Raw genomic sequence first — 18,413 nt, 5'->3', positions numbered from 1 at the left:
TCCCCTATTGACATCAATGAACTAACAAAGGTTCTAGAGACTGACTAACTCACAGCCCAAACCAAAATGAATAGATGTGAAGTAGCACCACATTAACAGAATGGCCCCCATACAGACATCAATTCATAGCCATGGTTATCATATCTTGGTCCATTGTGGTCACACCAGGGGAGAAGGCCACATATCTCCTAACAGAAACTCTAATGTGATGATTTTTTACCTTAAAAAGGTAGCCCTCTGGAGAGAGGGGAGATCAAACCAAGACCTCAGAAAGCCAGTCCAGCCAGAGACTGTGCAAGAGATCCAGGCAAGCAAGACCCACCCTGCTGAACAACTGGAGCAGCCACTACAGCAGAGACATCACAAAGTGTTTTTGAGACTCTCCACCTGTGAAGGTAAAAAAAAAATCCACACCACTAGCTTTGTGTTGAGTCGTAACCAGTTCAAGATTACAAACACCCAGGCCCGAACCTTTAAAAAGGCTTTCTTCCTGAGAAGATTCAACAGGTTTACTGTAAAACACAGACACATACCTCACATCAGTCTTTAAAATACATCATAGTCTTTTCTCTCTATCTATCCTTGTGTACGTGTGTGTGAGTGAATTTGTGTGGGGGTGACGTTGTACTCATTTTGGGAATTGTGTAAAAAATAAAGTTTTTTTTTAAACCTATGGGAAAACCTATCAAATGTTCGTCTATTTGACCCTAAAAATACTCAGGGACGAACACACGATTTTTAACAGAACACGAATGCAGTCAGTTGGGAGGTGAACAGTGGGAACCACTCACACTCCCTTTTACCTGTCCATAACACATACAAGTTATGCTATAGTTTACACTACAAAAAAATGTTACCAATTGTAATAAACTCACCAAGATTTTCTGCCTTATATTCAATTTTTTCTGGGCGACAAAAAGGGAGAGAATAATATTCATATGGGAGCTGTGTCCGTGAGCTAGTCAACTTCACAGCCTGAAACAAGAAGATTAAAAGACTCAAGATTTTTTAATTGGCATTTTATGCAAGTGTATTTATTTTGATGAAAATAATCACATCCTCTTGCGTCCATGCTTCATAGGTCAGTACAAGAATATATATTAGGTGAAGAAAAACTTCTACCAAGTTGATCTAAACACTAATATGCCCAGAAATGTTAACTCTGTTTCTCTCTCCAGAGATGCTACCTGTCCTGCTGAATATTTTCTGTTTTTGCTTTGATCTAAGCACTTTTAGGAATTAAACTGGACAGACTACTCGGCATCGACCTAGGCACCGGAAACGACAACGGCAAACCCAGCCCTGTCGACCCTGCAAAGCCCTCCTTACTAACATCTGGGAGCTTGTGCCAAAGTTGGGAGAGCTGTCCCACAGACTAGTCAAGCAACAGCGTGACATAGTCATACTCACGGAATCATACCTAATAATGTCCCAGACACTGCCATCCCTGGGTATGTCCTGTCCCACCGGCAGGACAGACCCACCAGAGGTGGTGGCACAGTGGTATACAGCAGGGAGGGAGTTGCCTTGGGAGTCCTCAACATCGACTCTGGACCCCATGAAGTCTCATGGCATCAGATCAAACATGGACAAGGAAACCTTCTGCTGATTACCACCTACCACCCTCCCTCAGCTGATGAGTCAGTACTCCTCCATGTTGAACAGCATCTGGACGAAGCACTGAGGGTGACGAGGGCACAGAATGTACTCTGGGTGGGGGACTTCAATGTCCATCACCAAGAGTGGCTTGGTAACACCACTACTGACCGAGCCGGCCGAGCCCTAAAGGACATAGCTGCTAGACTGGGTATGCGACAGGTGGTGAGGGAATGAACAAGAGGGGAAAACATACTTGACCTCGTCCTCACCAATTTGCCTGCTGCAGATGCATCTGTCCATGACAGTATTGGTAAGAGTGACCACCACACAGTCCTTGTGGAGATGAAGTCCCGCCTTCACATTGAGGAAACCCTCCTTCGTGTTGTGTGGCACTACCACCGTGCGAAATGGGATAGATTCGAACAGATCGAGCAATGCAAAACTGGGCATCCATGAGGCACTGTGGAGCATCAGCAGCAGCAGAACTGTACTCAAACACAATCTGTAACCTCATGGCCCCGCCATATCCCCCACTCCACCATTACCGTCAAGCCAGCAGACCAATACTGGTTCAATGGAGAGTGCAGGAGGGCATGCCAGGAGCAGCACCTGGCATACCTCAAAATGAGGTGTCAACCTGGTGAAGCTACAACACAGGACTAACCACGTGCCAAACTGTGTAAGCAGCATGCGATAGACAGAGCTAAGTGATCCCATAACCAACGGATCAGATCTAAGCTCTGCAGTCCTGCCACATCCAGCCGTGAATGGTGGTGGACAATTAAACAACTAACTGGAGGAGGTGGCTCCACAAATATCCCCATCCTCAATGATGGGGGAGCCCAGCACATCAGTGCGAAAGATAAAGCTGAAGCATTTGCAACAATCTGCAGCCAGAAATGCCGAGTTGATAATCCATCTCTGCCTCCTCCTGAAGTCCCCAGCATCACAGATGCCAGACTTCAGCCAATTCGATTCACTCCACGTGATATCAAGAAACGACTGAAGGCACTGGATACTGCAAAGGCTATGGGCCCTGACAATATTCCAGCAATAGTACTGAAGACCTGTGCTCCAGAACTTGCCACACCCCTAGCCAAGCTGTTCCAGTACAGCTACAACAATGTGGAAATTTGCCCAGGTATATCCTGTACACAAAAAGCAGGACAGGTCCAGCCCGGCCAATTACCGCCCCATCAGCCTACTCTCAATCATCAGTAAAGTGATGGACGGTGTCATAAACAGTGCCATCAAGCAGCACTTGCTTAGCAATAACCTGCTCAGTGAAGCTCAGTTTGGGTTCCGCCAGGGCCACTCAGCTCCTGACCTCATTACAGCCTTGGTTCAAACATGGACAAAAGAGCTGAACTCAAGAGGCGAGGTGAGAGTGACTGCCCTTGACATTAAGGCAGCATTTGACTGAGTATGGCATCAAGGAGCCCTAGCAAAAACTGAGGTCAATGGGAATCAGGGGAAAAACCCTCCGCTGGCTGGAGTCATACCTAGTGCAAAGGAAGATGGCTGTGGTTGTTGAAGGTCAATCATCTCAGCTCCAGGAGTTCCTCAGGGTAGTGTCCTAGGCCCAACCATCTTCAGCTGCTTCATCAATGACCTTCCTTCAATCAGAAGGTCAGAAGTGCGGATATTCGCTGATGATTGCACATTGTTCAGCACCATTCGTGACTCCTCAGATACTGAAGCAGTCCGTGTCGAAATGCAGCAAGACCTGGACAATATCCAGGCTTGGGCCGATAAGTGCCAAGTAACATTCGCGGCACACAAGTGCCAGGCAATGACCATCTCCAACAAGAGAGAATCTAACCATTTCCCCTTGACATTCAATAGCATGATCATCGCTGAATCCCCCACTATCAACATCCTAGGGGCTACCATTGACCAGAAACTGAACTGGAGTAGCCATATAAATACCGTGGCTACAAGAGCAGGCCAGAGGCTAGAAATCCTGAGGCGAGTAACTCACCTCCTGACTCCCCCAAGCCTGTCCACCATCTACAAGGCACAAGTTAGGAGTGTGATGGAATACTCTCCACTTGCCTGGGTGGGTGCAGCTCCAACAACACTCAAGAAGCTCGACATCATGCAGGACAAAGCAGCCCGCATGATTGGCACCCTATCTACAAACATTCACTTTCTTCACCACCGACGCACAGTGGCAGCAGTGTGTACCATCTACAAGATGCACTGCAGCAATGCACCAAGGCTCCTTCAACAGCACCTTCCAAACCCGTGACCTCTACCAACTAGAAGGACAAGGGCAGCAAATGCATGGGAACATCACCACCTGAAAGTTCCTGTCCAAGTCACACGCCATCCTGACTTGGAACTATATCGCCGTTCCTTCACTGTCGCTGGGTCAAAATCCTGGAACTCCCTTCCTAACAGTACTGTGGGTATACCTACCCCAAATGGACTGCAGCGGTTCAAGAAGGCAGCTCACCACCACCTTCTCAAGAGCAATTGGGGATGGGCAATAAATGCTAGCCTGGCCAGCAACGCCCACATCCCATGAATGAATTAAAAAAAAACTTTTGGTCCAGTTAACAAAACAGTATTAAGGAGAGAAAAACAGAAAATGTTACAAATGCTCAGAAGGTCAGGCAGGATCTGTGAAGAGCAAATCCAAGTTAACGTTTCAGGTCACTGACCTTTCATCAGGACCGGAAAAAGTTAAAGATGTAACAGGTTTTAATCAAGTACGGAGACAGGGAAAGGGGGTAGGGAAGAATGAACAAAAAGGAAGGTCTGTGATAGGATGGAAGGCAAGAGAGATTAAATGACAAAAGGGGATGGTAATGGGACAATTAAGAAACAAAAGATAGGTCTAGGAGGAGATGTAAATGGCAGTAGCAGAATCATTACCAACAGCTGCTGTCTGAAAAAATGGGAGCAGTGGTTATGATCTGAAATTTTTGAACTCAATGTTGAGTCTGGAAGGCTGTAAAGTGTCTAATTGAAAGATGAAATGGTGTTCCTCGAAGTTCCGTTGAGCCTCATTAGAACAGCGTAGGAAAGCAAGTCAGAGAGGTCAGGGTGGCAGTGGGGCGGAGAATTAAAACAAAAGGCAACTGGCAGCTCAGGGTTATGCTTGCGGACTGAACGGAGATATTCCACAAGGCGATCACTGAATCTGTGATTGGCATCCCCTGTAGAGAAGACCACATCATGCGCAACGAATACAGTATACTGATTTGAAAATGTTCTTATAAATATTTATGAATCTCAAAATCTCATCAGTTTTTTAAGTCAACCATTGCAATCAAAATTGGCATTCCTTGATTGGACAGCCTCCAGTACTTTGGTCTGAACACTGACTTTAGCATTGTCAGTTCTTGCCCATTTTCTTGTCCACTTTTACCATCTACCTCCCACTACATTGGCCTCTGTTTTAGAGAGCATTTTTTTGCACGCATGTCTTTCCTGTGCCTTTTCATTGCCTTGTTTAGATATTTTCACACCCTTTTGTTCTTTGTAAGCCTTTTTGTTCTTCAGTGAGATGATTATTATACATCAATCGATCAATCGGCAGTTTTCACTTATTTACACCTTATAAAAAACCTACATCACTCCAAGCAGAAGGGCCATCCGTGCATCAACACTAACAGAATTTCTTATCCACAGCTGTTACATATGATTCTATATTCACTTGAAAAAGCCCTTCAAAACACTCCTGCAGGGGATGCAGAGACAAAGTAGGCCCACATCAGAGATGCCATCTATGACTCAGCAATGACCATCTTTGGCAAACGTGAGAAGCAGAATGCAGACTGGTTTCAATCATTTTAAAGAGCTGGAACATGTCATAGCCGCTGAGCGCGCCGAACTACTGAACTACAAGAAAGCCCCCAGCAAGTTAACATCCGTAGCACTGAAAGTAGCCAGAGGAGCTGCACAAAGAACAGACAAGCACTGGGCAAATGACTACTGGCAACGCCTATGCAGTTGTATTCAGCTGGCCTCCGACACCGGAAACATCAGAGGAACGTATGATGGCATTAAGAGAGCTTTTGGACCAACCATCAAGAAGATTGCCCTCCCCCCCAAGTCGAAATCAGGGGAAGCGATCACTGACCAACGCAAGCAAATGGACTGCCGGGAGGAGCAATACATAGAACTGTACTGTAGGGAAAATGTTGTCAGATACCGCCCTCAATGCAGCCCAGTTTCTGCCAGTCATGGATGAGCTGGACGAACAGCCAACAAAATCGAAACTCAGTGATGCCATTGATTCTCTAGGCAGTGGAAAAGCCCATGGAAAGGCCGGCATTACCCCTGAAATAATCAAGAGTGCCAAGCCTGCTATACTCTCAGCACTCTACGAACTGCTTTGCCTGTGCTGGGACGAGGGAGCAGTACCACAGGACATGCGCGATGCCAATATCGTCACCCTCTATAAGAACAAGGGTGACCGTGGTGACTGCAACAACTACCGTGGAATCTCCCTGCTCAGCATAGTGGGGAAAGTCTTCGCTCGAATCGTTTTAAACAGATTCCAGACGCTGGCTGAGCATGTCTACCCTGAGGCACAGTGCGGCTTTTGAGCAGAGAGATCCACCATTGACATGCTGTTCTCCCTTCGCTAGCTACAGGAGAAATGCCATGAACAACAGATGCCCCTCTACGTTGCTTTCATAGATCTCACCAAAGCCTTTGACCTCGTCAGCAGACGTGGTCTCTTCAGACTACTAGCAAAGATCGGATGTCCACCAAAGCTACTAAGTATCATCACCTCCTTCCATGACAATATGAAAGGCACAATTCAGCATAGCGGTGCCTCAACAGATCCCTTTCCTATCCTCAGTGGTGTGAAACAGGGCTGTGTTCTCGCACCTACACTGTTTGGAATCGTCTTCTCACTGCTGCTCTCACATGCGTTCAAGTCTTCAGAAGAAGGAATCTTCCTCCATCCACACAAGATCAGATGGAAGGTTGTTCAACCTTGCCCGTCTAAGAGCGAAGACCAAAGTACAGAAAGTCCTCATGAGGGAACTCCTCTTTGCTGACGATGCTGCATTAACATCCCACACAGAAGAGCGTCTGCAGAGACTCATCGACAGGACTGCGGCTGCCTGCAACACATTTGGCCTAACCATCAGCCTCAAGAAAACGATCATGGGACAGGACGTCAAAAATGCTCCATCCATCAATATCGGCGACCATGCTCTGGAAGTGGTTCAACAGTTCACCTACCTAGGCTCAACCATCACCAGTAACCTTTCTCTCGATGCAGAAATCAACAAGCGCATGGGAAAGGCGTCTGCTGCTATGTCCAGACTGGCAAAGAGGGTGTGGGAAAATGGCGCACTGATACGGAACACAAAAGTCCAACTGTTTCAAGCCTGTGTCCTCAGTACCTTGCTCTACGCCAGCGAGGCCTGGACAACGTATGTCAGCCAACAGCGACGTTTCAATTCATTCCATCTTCGCTGCCTCCGGAGAAACCTTGGCATCAGGTGGCAGGACTGTGTCGCCAACACAGAAGTCCTCGAGGCGGCCAACATGCCCAGCATATACACCCTACTGAGCCAGCAGTGCTTGAGATGGCTTGGCCATGTGAGCAGCATGAAAGATGGCAGGATCCCCAATGATGCATTGTACAGCGAGCTCGTCACTGGTATCAGACCCACCGGCCGTCCATGTCTCCGCTTTAAAGACGTCTGCAAACGCAACATGAAGTCCTGTAACACTGACCACAACTCGTGGGAGTCAGTTGCCAGTGATCGCCAGAGCTGGCGGACAGCCGTAAAGGCGAGGCCAAAGAGTGGTGAGTCGAAGAGTTGGCAGGAAAAAAGACAGAAGTGCGAGGAGAGCGCCAACTGTGTAACAGCCCCGACAACCAATTTTATCTGCAGTGCCTGTGGAAGAGTCTGTCACTCTAGAATTGGCCTTTATAGCCACTCCAGGCGCTGCTCCACAAACCACTGACCACCACTAGGCGAGAGACCCATTGTCTCTCAAGACAAGGAGGCCAAAGAAGATGATTCACAGAACACTAAACATATTCACTGCCTCTACGGTAGGAGTCAGCACTCCGATCTTACCTGTTGTTTCTTAGCCCCAACTTGTTTTCAGTCTCCCCTGGAACTTTTGTTTAGTCAGAAGCTCATCTTCCTGTTTCCATTCCTGATGAAGTGTATACCCACTTCTAATGAACTATACAATTATTATCCTAGCTCACGTATATCTCAAGTTGCCTGTGCGACTACCTCAAAAACCAAAATCCCGGTTAAGAGTCTGAATATTGAGAGCATGTAGGGTAACAAACCACAGCAGGTCTTATAATCCAGTTTCTTATATTCTATTTGCTGTGACAAATTGATTTGTGATTCAGAAACAAATCAGTTGTGCACATCCCTGTCTTTTAACTGGTCGCAGTCTTATCCCCAACTGCTGCATAGCCAGCTTTTACCAATAACGGCTTACAGTGAGTAGATCTTGCTTGACATATGCAGACCAATAGCATGTTTTTTCAACAAAAGTCCCACGTCAGGATGTTTCAGCCAGAAACAACATCACAACTAGAATTGATAATAATAAATACTTTTATACAGGATTGCACACCAACTATAGGAGGGCAAGGTTCATCACGGGACTGCTTGACGTGTGTAGGCTTCAAGACTATCCTGCATGGGCCAATTAGTGACCAAGGCTCCATACTGGCCAATTCAGAGATCTAGCAGAGTTCGGAACATTTTGTACTCCTACTACATATCGAATTACATTTTAATCTGAAATTTGCTTAACATACTAAGTGAATTATGGGGTAAGGTTTGCGATTTCCTACTTGGATGGATATCTTCTATGGGCAACTAGGGATGAGCAATAAATGTCAGCCTTACCAGTGACACCCACATCGCAAGAATGAATAACAAATAGCACATGTGCTTACCTTAATTTCTACAGGGTGATTTTGATGAAAGTCAATTGGTGCCACGCCTGGTACGTAAAAAGAAAATGTAGTATGCAGGACTGAAAGAAACACCAATGGCCAGATTAATATTGCCTGAAAAATAAGGGATTAAAACTGGTTAGGATTTATATGCATATGGGTCTGACAAGATCAGAAGTGCTAACATTGCAGGAAAATAAAAATTTGTTCAATATCAAAAATGGCATGAATATTCATTATTACCTGAAGCAAATTTTCACTTTTAATAAACATGCAATGATGCATAATGAGAATGTCATGACGGCTTATTAAGAAAATATTTCTTTTATCCTAGAACTCTCCTCGGTGAGCTATGTGAGCAGTAGAGCTCCCTCTAGCTGAAGTACTCCATTTTCTATGCACAAACCGCCCCATTGCCATTGCTGCAAGTGGAAATGCAAAAACACCAGGACTTGAATAAACCTTTTATTCATTCATCACTGACACAGCTATTGTCCAACCCAAAGTGCCCTGAAGATGGTGGTGGCCTGATTTAGAATTATATCACTGATCCTTCACTGTCGCTGGGTCAAATCCTGGTACTCCCTCCCTAACAGCACTGTGGATGTACCCACACCACATGGACTGCAGCGGTTCAAGAAAGTGGTGGCAAGCCACCACTTGTGATGTGGGTGGGTACACCCACAGTGCTGTCAGGGAGGGAGTTCCAGGATTTGACCCAGGACAGTGAAGGATCAGTGATATAATTCTAAATCAGGACAGTGTATAACTTGGAGGGGAATTTACAGGTGGTGGTATTCCCATATGCCTGCTGCCCTTGTTCTTGTAGGTGTTAGAGGTCGCAGGTTTGAAAGGTACTGTTGAAGAAGTCTTGTTGAGTTGCTGCAGTGCATCTTGTAGATAGTACACACTGATGCCACTAAACACTGACGATGGGGGGAGTGAATGTTTAAGGTGGTGGTGGGGTGCTAATTAAGCAGGCTGTTTTGTCCTTGATGGTGTTGAGCTTTTTGAGTGTTGTTGGAGCTCCAGTCTTCCTGGCAAGTGGACAGTATTCCATCACACAATTGGCTTGCGTCATGCAGATGATGGAAAGGCTTGGAAAGTCAGGAGGTGAGTTACACGCCACAGAACTCCCTCTGACCTCCTCCCACAGCCACAGTATTTATATAGGTGGTCCAGTTAAGTTTCCGGTCAATGGTAATCCCATGCATGTTGATGGTGGGGCATTCAGCGATGGTAATGCCATTGAACGTCAAGAGAAGATGGTCAGTTTCACTCCTAAAGGAGATGGCCATTGCCTGACAATCGCAAATTTTACTTGCCACATATCAACCCAAGCCGGATTGGACTGCTTCAGTATTTGAGTCGTCGCAAATGGTACTGAACACTGTGCAATCATCAGCGAACATCCCCACTTCTGTCTTTCTGATGGACGGAAGGTCATTGACGAAGTAACTGAAGATGCTTCAGCCTAGGACACCACCCAGAGGAGCTCCTGCAGTGATGTCCTATGCTGAGATGATTGGCCTCCAACAACCACAACTATCTTCCTTTGTGCTAGTTATGACTCCAACCAGTGGAGAATATTCCCCTCGATTCCCACCGACTTTAATTTTGCTAGTGCTCCTAGAAGCCACGCTCATTCAAATACTGCCTTGATGTCAAGGGAAATCACTCTCGCTTCACCTCTAGAATTCAGCTCTTTTGTCCATGTTTAGATCAAGGCTGTAATGAGGCCTGAAGCTAAGTGGCCCTGGGAGAACCCAAACTGAGTATCGGTGAGCTGGTTATTGCTGAGTAAGTGTCGCTTGACAGCACTATCGATGACACCTCCCATCACTTTGCTGAAGACGGAGAGTAGAGTGATGGGGTGGTAACTGTCTGGAATGGATTTGCCCGGCATTTTGCAGATAGGACATACGTGGGCAATTTGCCACATTGTCAGGTAGATGCCAGTGTTGTAGCTGTACTGGAATAGCTCGGCTAGGGGCATGGCTAGCTCTGGGGCACATCTTCTATTCTACAGCCGGGATGTTGTCAGGGCCCGTAGCCTTTGCTGTATCCAATGTGTTCAGCCACTTCTTGATATGATGTGGAGTGAACTGAATTGGCTGAAGACTAGCATCTGTGATGCTGAGGACCTCAGGAGGATGCTGAGATGGATCATCTGCTTGGCACTTCTGGCTGAAGACAGATGAAAATGCTTCAACCTAGTCTTTTGCACTAACGTGCTGGGCTCCCTCATCATTGAGGATGAGGATGTTGGTGGAGCCTCCTCCGGTTAGTTAATTGTCTACCACCATTCACAAATGTATGTGGCAGGACTGTAGAGATTTGATCTGATCTGTTGGTTGTGGGATCGCTTAGCTCTGTCTGTAACATGCATGGCACACTTGAAATGTATCAACATGGCCATCTGCAGAGTTAAATGCTATTGCACTAAGCTGAAACTTCATTCCCAAATAGCAAAAGAGGTGGCACAGAGCGCTCCATAGTACGTTATTAAGTCTTCATAAAATCAAAAATACTGGACACCACTGTTGTACAGCATCTCCCAAGTTGCCATGTTGCAGTACCCATTTCACATTACCTGAGCAAGAGGGAGCTCTCTTCCTCACATAGCTCACTGAGGAGCTCTTGTGGCACAAACCTGGTACTGCAGTATTAAACCAGGAAATTCCGTGTCAAAATTCTGCAACCCACTTGAAGGTCTTAAAACTACATACAATTCCACCTCTGCTAGACACACTTTAATAGTTAAGGTCACTAATGCAATCAAGTTCTACAACTAAATATGAATATCATAAACTAAATCACCTTTCCCATTTGTCACTAAATTTGCACTATTATAATATAAATCTCATTAAAAGATTCACAGAAACTGGCGAACTGGTGGTGTATTGCAGTGGAACCCAGAGTGAAAATGCAACAGTAACTCATGGGATGAAGTTATTTTTTTGTCTGTTGTCTGTAGAATGAGTCTCAACCCAATTCCCAGTAAGCTCTTGTCCAGAGTACAGAACTGCTCCCAACAGGCGCTAAATTGGTTGGTATAGGAAATTAAAAAGCTACAGGAGTGCTCCGAATTTGGAGCAGAGGTACCTTTTTGGGACTCTATTGAGGGTTTTTACTATCTAGCTATACCACACTTGATCATTAAGTGTTAGTACTAAGCAATTGAAAATGTCCAACATCACTCACCTTGATATAGAAATTCAAACAGAAAAATTAAATTCTCAACAAACACAAAATGGAGAGCAAAAACTACAGTTGGGCTTTAGATACAAAGCAAAACATTCCTACCTTAAAAAAGCAAACTGGTTAACAAAACACAATGCACTGACCAAAAACGATTCTGCATTAAATCCTGAGGCCATATATTTTATGAAAACACATCACCTGTTCAAAAAGTGAGTAATACGGTTGATTTACTTAATTATTTTTGGATGTCAATGATACAAACCTATACAGTAATCATGGGGGCTTTAATCTTCATATAGACTGGGCAAACCAAATTTGCAGCAATAGTGTAGAGGACGAGTTCATGGAATGTATAGATAATAGTTTTCCAGATCAGTATGTTGAGGAACCAACTAGAGAAAAGGCTATTTTGAATCTAGTATTGTGCAATAAGAAAGGGTTAATTAATCACCTAATAGTAAAGGGGCCTCGAGGAAAGAGTGACCATGATATGATACAATTTTATATTGAGTTTGAAGATGATTTCGTTAAGTCTGAAACCAGGGTCTTATATCTAAACAAAGCAAACTACGGGTGGCGAGTTGGCCAAGGTAGATTGGGAAACTTTGTTAAAAGATATGACAGTAGACAAGCAATGGCTAGCATTTAAAGAATTAATACGTAATTTGCAACAAACATCCATCCCTCTATGGCACCAAGCCCCACAGAAAAAGTGGCCCAAGAGTGGCAAGGAAGAGGAAAGAAAAGTATTAGATCAAAGGAAGAGGCTTATATGTCAAAAATAGTGGTAATCCTGAGGAGTGGGAGGATTTTGGAATTCAGCAAAGGAGGACCAAGGAAATTGATAAGAGAAAAGAGAATATGTGCATAAATTAGAAAGAAACATAAAACCAGACTGCAAATGTTTTTAAAGGTATGTAAATAGGAAGACATTAGTGAAAGTAAATGTGGCACCATTTTCGTTAGAGACAAGCAAAATTATAATGAGGAATAAGGAAATGGCAGAGACATTAAACAACTACTTTGTGTATGTGTCTTCCTGGTAGAAGACAAAAAAATTCCAGAATGATGGGGAACCAAGGGTCTAGCGAGAATAAGGAACTTAAATAAATTAGTATAAGTAAGGAAATTGTACTGGAAAAATTAATGGAACCAAGTGGCGACAAATTCCTTGGACCTGATGACCTGCGTCCGAGGATTTTAAAAGAGGTCGCAATAGAGGTAATGGATGACGTTTTTGATCTGCCAGAAGTCCTTAGATTCTAGAACATTTCCCCAGGATCGGAAGGTAGCAAACATAACCCCACTATTTAAGAAAGGAGGAGAGAAAATGGGGAACTATAGGCTAGTTAGCCCAACATCAAAATGCGAGAACCTATTAGGGACGTAGTAACAGGACACTTACAAAACCATAATATGATTAAGCAGGGTCAACATGGATTTATGAAAGGGAAATCACGTTTGACAAATGTGAGAATGTTTTTTAAGGATGTAACTAGTAGGATGGATAAGGGGGAATGAATGGATGTAGTTTATTTGGATTTTCAAAAAGCATTCAATAAGGTGCCACTCAAGAGGTTATTACACAAAATTAGAATTCAAGGGATTGGGGGTCATATTTAGCATTGATGGGGGTTGGTTAATGGACAGAAAACAGAAAGTAGGAAAAACGGGAAATTTTTGGGTTGGCAGGCTTTAACTAGCAGGGCAGAGATAGAAGAACAAATACAGAGGCAAATTTGAGTGCAAAAGAAATAGGGCAATAATAGTTAGGGATTTCAACTACCCTAATATCAACTGGGATACAAACAGTGTGAAGGGCACAGAGGAGACTAAATTCTTGAACTGCATTCAAGAGAACTTTTTTAGCCAGCACGGAACAAGCCCAACGAGAGGTGGTGTAATTGTAGATTTAGTCTTAGGAAATGAAGCTAGGCAAGTGGATGAAGTAGCAGTGGGTGACCTTTTTGGAGATAGTAACCATAATACAGTTAGATTTAGCATTATTATGGAAAAGAACAAAGATAGAACAGGAGTAAAAGTTCTAAATTGGGGGAAGGCAAATTTTAAGAAACTGAGAGGTGATCTGGCAAAAGCGGACTGGATACAGCTACTTGAAGGAGAATCAGTGGCAAACCCGTAGGAGGCATTCAAAAGCGAGATACTACAGGCACAGTGTAGACATGTCCCCAAAAAGAAAAGGGCAGTACTGCGAAATCTGGAGCCCCCTGGTTATCTAGAAGCATACAGGGTAAGATAAAGCAGAAAAAGAAAGCTTATGATGATCACAAAAAACGTAATACTTTAGAAAGCCTAGAGTAGTATAGAAAGTGCAGAGGCGAAGTAAAAAAAGAAATTAGGAAAGCAGAGAGAGGACATGAAAAAATATTGGTAGGTAAAATCAAGGAAAACCCAAAGACGTTTTATCAATACATAAAGAGGATAACGAAGGAGAGGGTAGGGCCTATCAGAGATGTACAAGGGAACTCATGCGCGATACAGAAGATGTGGGCAAGGTTCTTAATGAGAACTTGTCTCTGTCTTCACAAAGGAGAGGGATGATGCAGGCATTGTAGTTAAAGAGGAGTGTGAAATATTAGCTACGATAAGCATAATGAGAGAGGAAGTACTAGAGGGTCCGCTCACCACCCATGAGTCGGCCAGTCGGCCACTCCGCTGACCACCCAAGAGTCGGTATAAATCATCAGGGCCAGATGGATTGTATCCTAGGCAGTTAAAGAAAGCTAGGGAGGAAAGAGTGGATGCTCTGAGGATCATTTTCAAATCTTCACTAGATACAAGTGAGGTACCAGAGGATTGGAAGTACCATTGTTTAAAAAGGGTGCGAGGGATAGGCCAAATAATTATAGACGGACCTCAGTGGTGGGCAAATTATTGCAATCAATTCTGAGTGATGGGATAAACTATCACTTAGAAAGGCACAGATTAATCAGGGATAGTCAGCATGGATTTGTTAAGGGAAGGTCGTTTCTTACCAACTTAATTGAACATTTTGAGGAAGTAACAAGGAGGATTGATGAGGGTAGTGCAGTGGATGTTGTCTACATGAATTTTAGTAAGGCATTTGACATGGTCCCACATGGTAGACTGATCAGAAAAGTAAAAGCCCATGGGAAACAGAGGAATGTGACGAGTTGGATCCAATTTTGGCTCTGTGACAGGAAACAAAGGGTAATGGTCGACAGATGTTTTTGCGAATGGAAAGTGGTTTCCAGTAGCATTCCACAGGGCTCAGTGTTGGGTCCCTTGCTGTTTGTGGTATATATTAATGAATTGGATGTAAAAGTGGGAGGCACGATTGGGAAATTCGCTGATGACACAAAAAATTGGCCGTTTAGTTGATAGCGAAGAGGATAGCTGTAGATTCCAGAATGATATCTGGATGGTTTGGTTGAGTGGGCAGAAAAGTAGCAATTGGAATTCAATCTGGAGAAGTGTGAGGTAATGCATTTGGGGAGGGCAAACAAAGCAAAGGAATATACAATAAACAGGGTAGAGGAAGTGAGAGATCTTGGAGTGCTTGTCCACAGGTCCCTGAAGGTGGCAGGAAAGGTAGATAAAGTGAAGAAGGCATGTGGAATGTTTACCTTTATTGGACGAGGTATAGAATACCAAAGCAGGGGTGTAATGCTGGAACTGTATAAAATGCTGGTTAGGCCACAGCTGGAGTACTGCATACAGTTCTGGTCACCACATTACAGGAAGGACATAATTGCTCTGGAGAGAGCACTGAGGAAATTTACAAGAATGTTGCCAGGGCTCGAAAATTGCAGCTATGAAAAAAGATTGGATAGGCTACGGTTGTTTTCCTTAGAAGAGGAGGCTGAGGGATGACTTCTTTGAGGTGTACAAAATTATGAACAGCCGAGATAGAGTAAACAGGAAGGACCTGTCTCCCCTCGTGGAGAAGTCAATTACCAGGGGGCACAGATTTAAGGTGATTGGTAGAAGGATTAGAGGGAACATGAGGAAAAACTTTTTCACCCAGAGGGTGGTGGGTGTTTGAAAGTCGCTACCCAGAGCGGTGGTGGAGGCAGAAATGCTCAACTCATTTAAGAGGTACCTGGACCTGCACGTGAAGTGCTGTAACCTGCAAGGCTACAGACCATGTGCTGGAAGATGGGATTAGAATGGGCAGCTAGTTTTTCAGCCAGCGCAGACACGATGGGCTGAATGGCCTCTTTCTGTGCCGTAACTTTTCTATGGTTCTATGGCACTGAAGGATCTGTACTTGGGCCTCAGCTATTTACAATCTATATTAATGACTTAGATGAGGGGACTGAATGTAGAGTATCCAAGTTTGCTGACAATACAAAGTTAGGTGAGAAAGTAAGCAGTGAGGAGGCCACAAAGATGCTGCACTGGGTGGCAAAGAACATTGTAGATAGAATACAATGTGGCACAGTGTGAAGTTATCCACTTTGACAGGAAAAAAATATTTTTTGAATGATGAGGGGCTGGGAAATATTTACATTCAGAGGGACCTAGGTGCCCTTGCACGAGTCACAAAAAGTTAACATGCAGGTATGGCAAGCAATTAGGAAGGCAAATAGTATGTTAGCTTTTGTTACCAAAGGATTGGACGGTAAGAGTAAAGAAGCCTTACTACAATTATAAAAGGCACTGGGGAGGCCACACCTGGAGTACTGTGTGCAATGTCAGTCACCTTATCTAAGGAATGACATACTTGCCCTAGAGGGGGTACAATGCAAGTTCACTAGAATGTTTCCTGGGATGAAGAGATTGTCCTAAAAGGAGAGATTGAGCTGACTGGGCCTATATTCCCCACAGTTTAGAAGAATGAGAGGTGATCTAATTGAAACATCAAATTCCCTGGCTGGGAAATCTAGAATACAGGGCCACAGTCTCAGAATAAGGGGTCAGCTGTTTAAGACTGAGATAAGGAGAAAACTCTTCGCTCCAAGGGTTGCAAATCTTTGGAATTCTCTACCCCGGAGAGCTGTAGATGCTCAGTCGTTGAGTATATTCAAGTCAGAGGTCGATAATTTTCTGGGAATTAAGGGATATGGGGATAATGCGGGAAGGTGGAGTTGAGGTAGATCAGTCATGATCTTGTTGAATGGAACAGCTGGCTCAAAGGACCAAATGGCCTATTCCAACTCCTATTTCTTATGAACTGTATCTCTAAATAAAATAAAAAAAATAAATTAAAAGTTTATTACAGTTATCTTTCCCATTTGTCACTAAATTTGGAAATAACTGCACACAGTTAATTCAAAGTTGCCTAATTCAAATTTTTGAGTAAAAGACAACTTTGAATTAACAGTAGGGTTACTGCCAACTGTTTTATAGCACACACTAATTCTAATTGAGTCAAAATAGTGATTAGTGATAGGTAATACCATGCTTAAACACAATTATTAGAGCTACGCAAGACTGTTTTACTGATTTACCACAAGGTTTATCCCTTTACATTTTGAGTCCCTATTGAGTCAACTGCAATCAGTTCTACTAGATTCAAAGTATAAACAATAATGGACATGGAATTCGGTTTCCCTTTCTCCTGCCTCCCACAAAATAGCAACAACCATTGAGAAGTCAACAAATGGACTTAAATTATTACATTGTAACACAAACCTTAGCCCAACACTAGAATAAAGGTTTTATCTCAATTTGCACATTCAAAATTTGATATAACTACTTTACATTTTTCACTTGTGGTGAGCATCAGGATCTGCATCCAGGGACAGTGATTATTGTTCAATAGGATAAGTCAAAGGAAAACTGCTGCATACTTCTCCTGAGCAGCATTCTAGCCATATCATTAAATATGTACAGCTCTCTACAGAATATTATTCAGTCCAAAAAGCTGAAGTAAAAAGAACAAGAAAAACAGACAAGTGTTTATGGGCCTTTGTATTTCAGATTCAAACTGCATCTTCTGCTCCCACGGAAACTGTCATCGCATTCAAAAAAAAACTTGGATATGCACTTGAAATACCATAAGCTACAAGGCTACAGACCAAGAGCTGAAAAGTGGGATTAATTAACTACTCATTTAACTCTATTATTATGCCCTTACGGAAATCCATGAGCTGCCTCTCAGGAATATATATTGGCTTGGATTTTGATAGATAAACGTAAAGTGTTCCCTTTTCCATACTGCAGAAGCTATTGTTTAAACAAAAATTGTTGATTCATTGATTTTACCTCCCCATATTTTTTGATGCCCTCTCTGCTTTCCTAATTTCCTTTTTTCATTTCACCCCTACACTTTCTGTACACCTCCAGGCTTTCTTCAATATTCAGCTTTCATATCTAGCATAAACTTTCCTTTTCTGCCAAATCCCCCACTGTATGCTCTTTGACATTTGGGGTGGGTGTGTCTAGATTTGGGTATCCCACCCTTTTTCTTTGTGGAAACATGTTTGTTCTAAACTCTCTGTCTCCTTCTCGAATGTGTCCCACTTCTCTGACATTGATTTACCTTCAAGTAGCGGTTTCCAGTCCACTTTTGCTAAATCACATCTCAGCTTAGTAAAATTGGCCTTTCTCCAGTTTTGAACTTTTACTCGGTCTATCTTTATCCTCTTCCACAACTACATTAAACATAACTAAATTATGATCATTACACAAAAATGCTCTCCCACTGATACCTGCCCAAATTCCTTCCCTAAAACTAAGCCCAGAACTGATACATTAGGTAATAAGCCAATGAATT

The 18,413-nt window shown here is 43.6% G+C and overlaps 1 protein-coding gene across 2 annotated transcripts in view; it reads right to left on the bottom strand.

Moving 5' to 3' along the window:
• The window catches only part of tm9sf4 (transmembrane 9 superfamily protein member 4), a 73,036-nt gene that overhangs the window by 46,070 nt on the left and 8,553 nt on the right, over nucleotides 1–18,413 (bottom strand). Inside the window, exons 2-3 of one of the 2 annotated variants that reach the window (XM_068048351.1) lie at nucleotides 8,507–8,620; nucleotides 876–975 (exon numbers count right to left, since the gene is read on the bottom strand). In XM_068048351.1, the coding sequence (XP_067904452.1) occupies nucleotides 876–975; nucleotides 8,507–8,620 (214 nt within the window). Of the gene's footprint in view, nucleotides 1–875; nucleotides 976–8,506; nucleotides 8,621–18,413 lie in introns of those variants that run through there. The other variant, XM_068048352.1, reaches the window with a different exon arrangement.

Source organism: Heterodontus francisci, chromosome 16 (assembly GCF_036365525.1).
Source record: "Heterodontus francisci isolate sHetFra1 chromosome 16, sHetFra1.hap1, whole genome shotgun sequence".
In the NCBI taxonomy this organism is placed as follows: domain Eukaryota; kingdom Metazoa; phylum Chordata; class Chondrichthyes; order Heterodontiformes; family Heterodontidae; genus Heterodontus; species Heterodontus francisci.
This window is presented reverse-complemented; position numbering and strand designations above follow the sequence as displayed.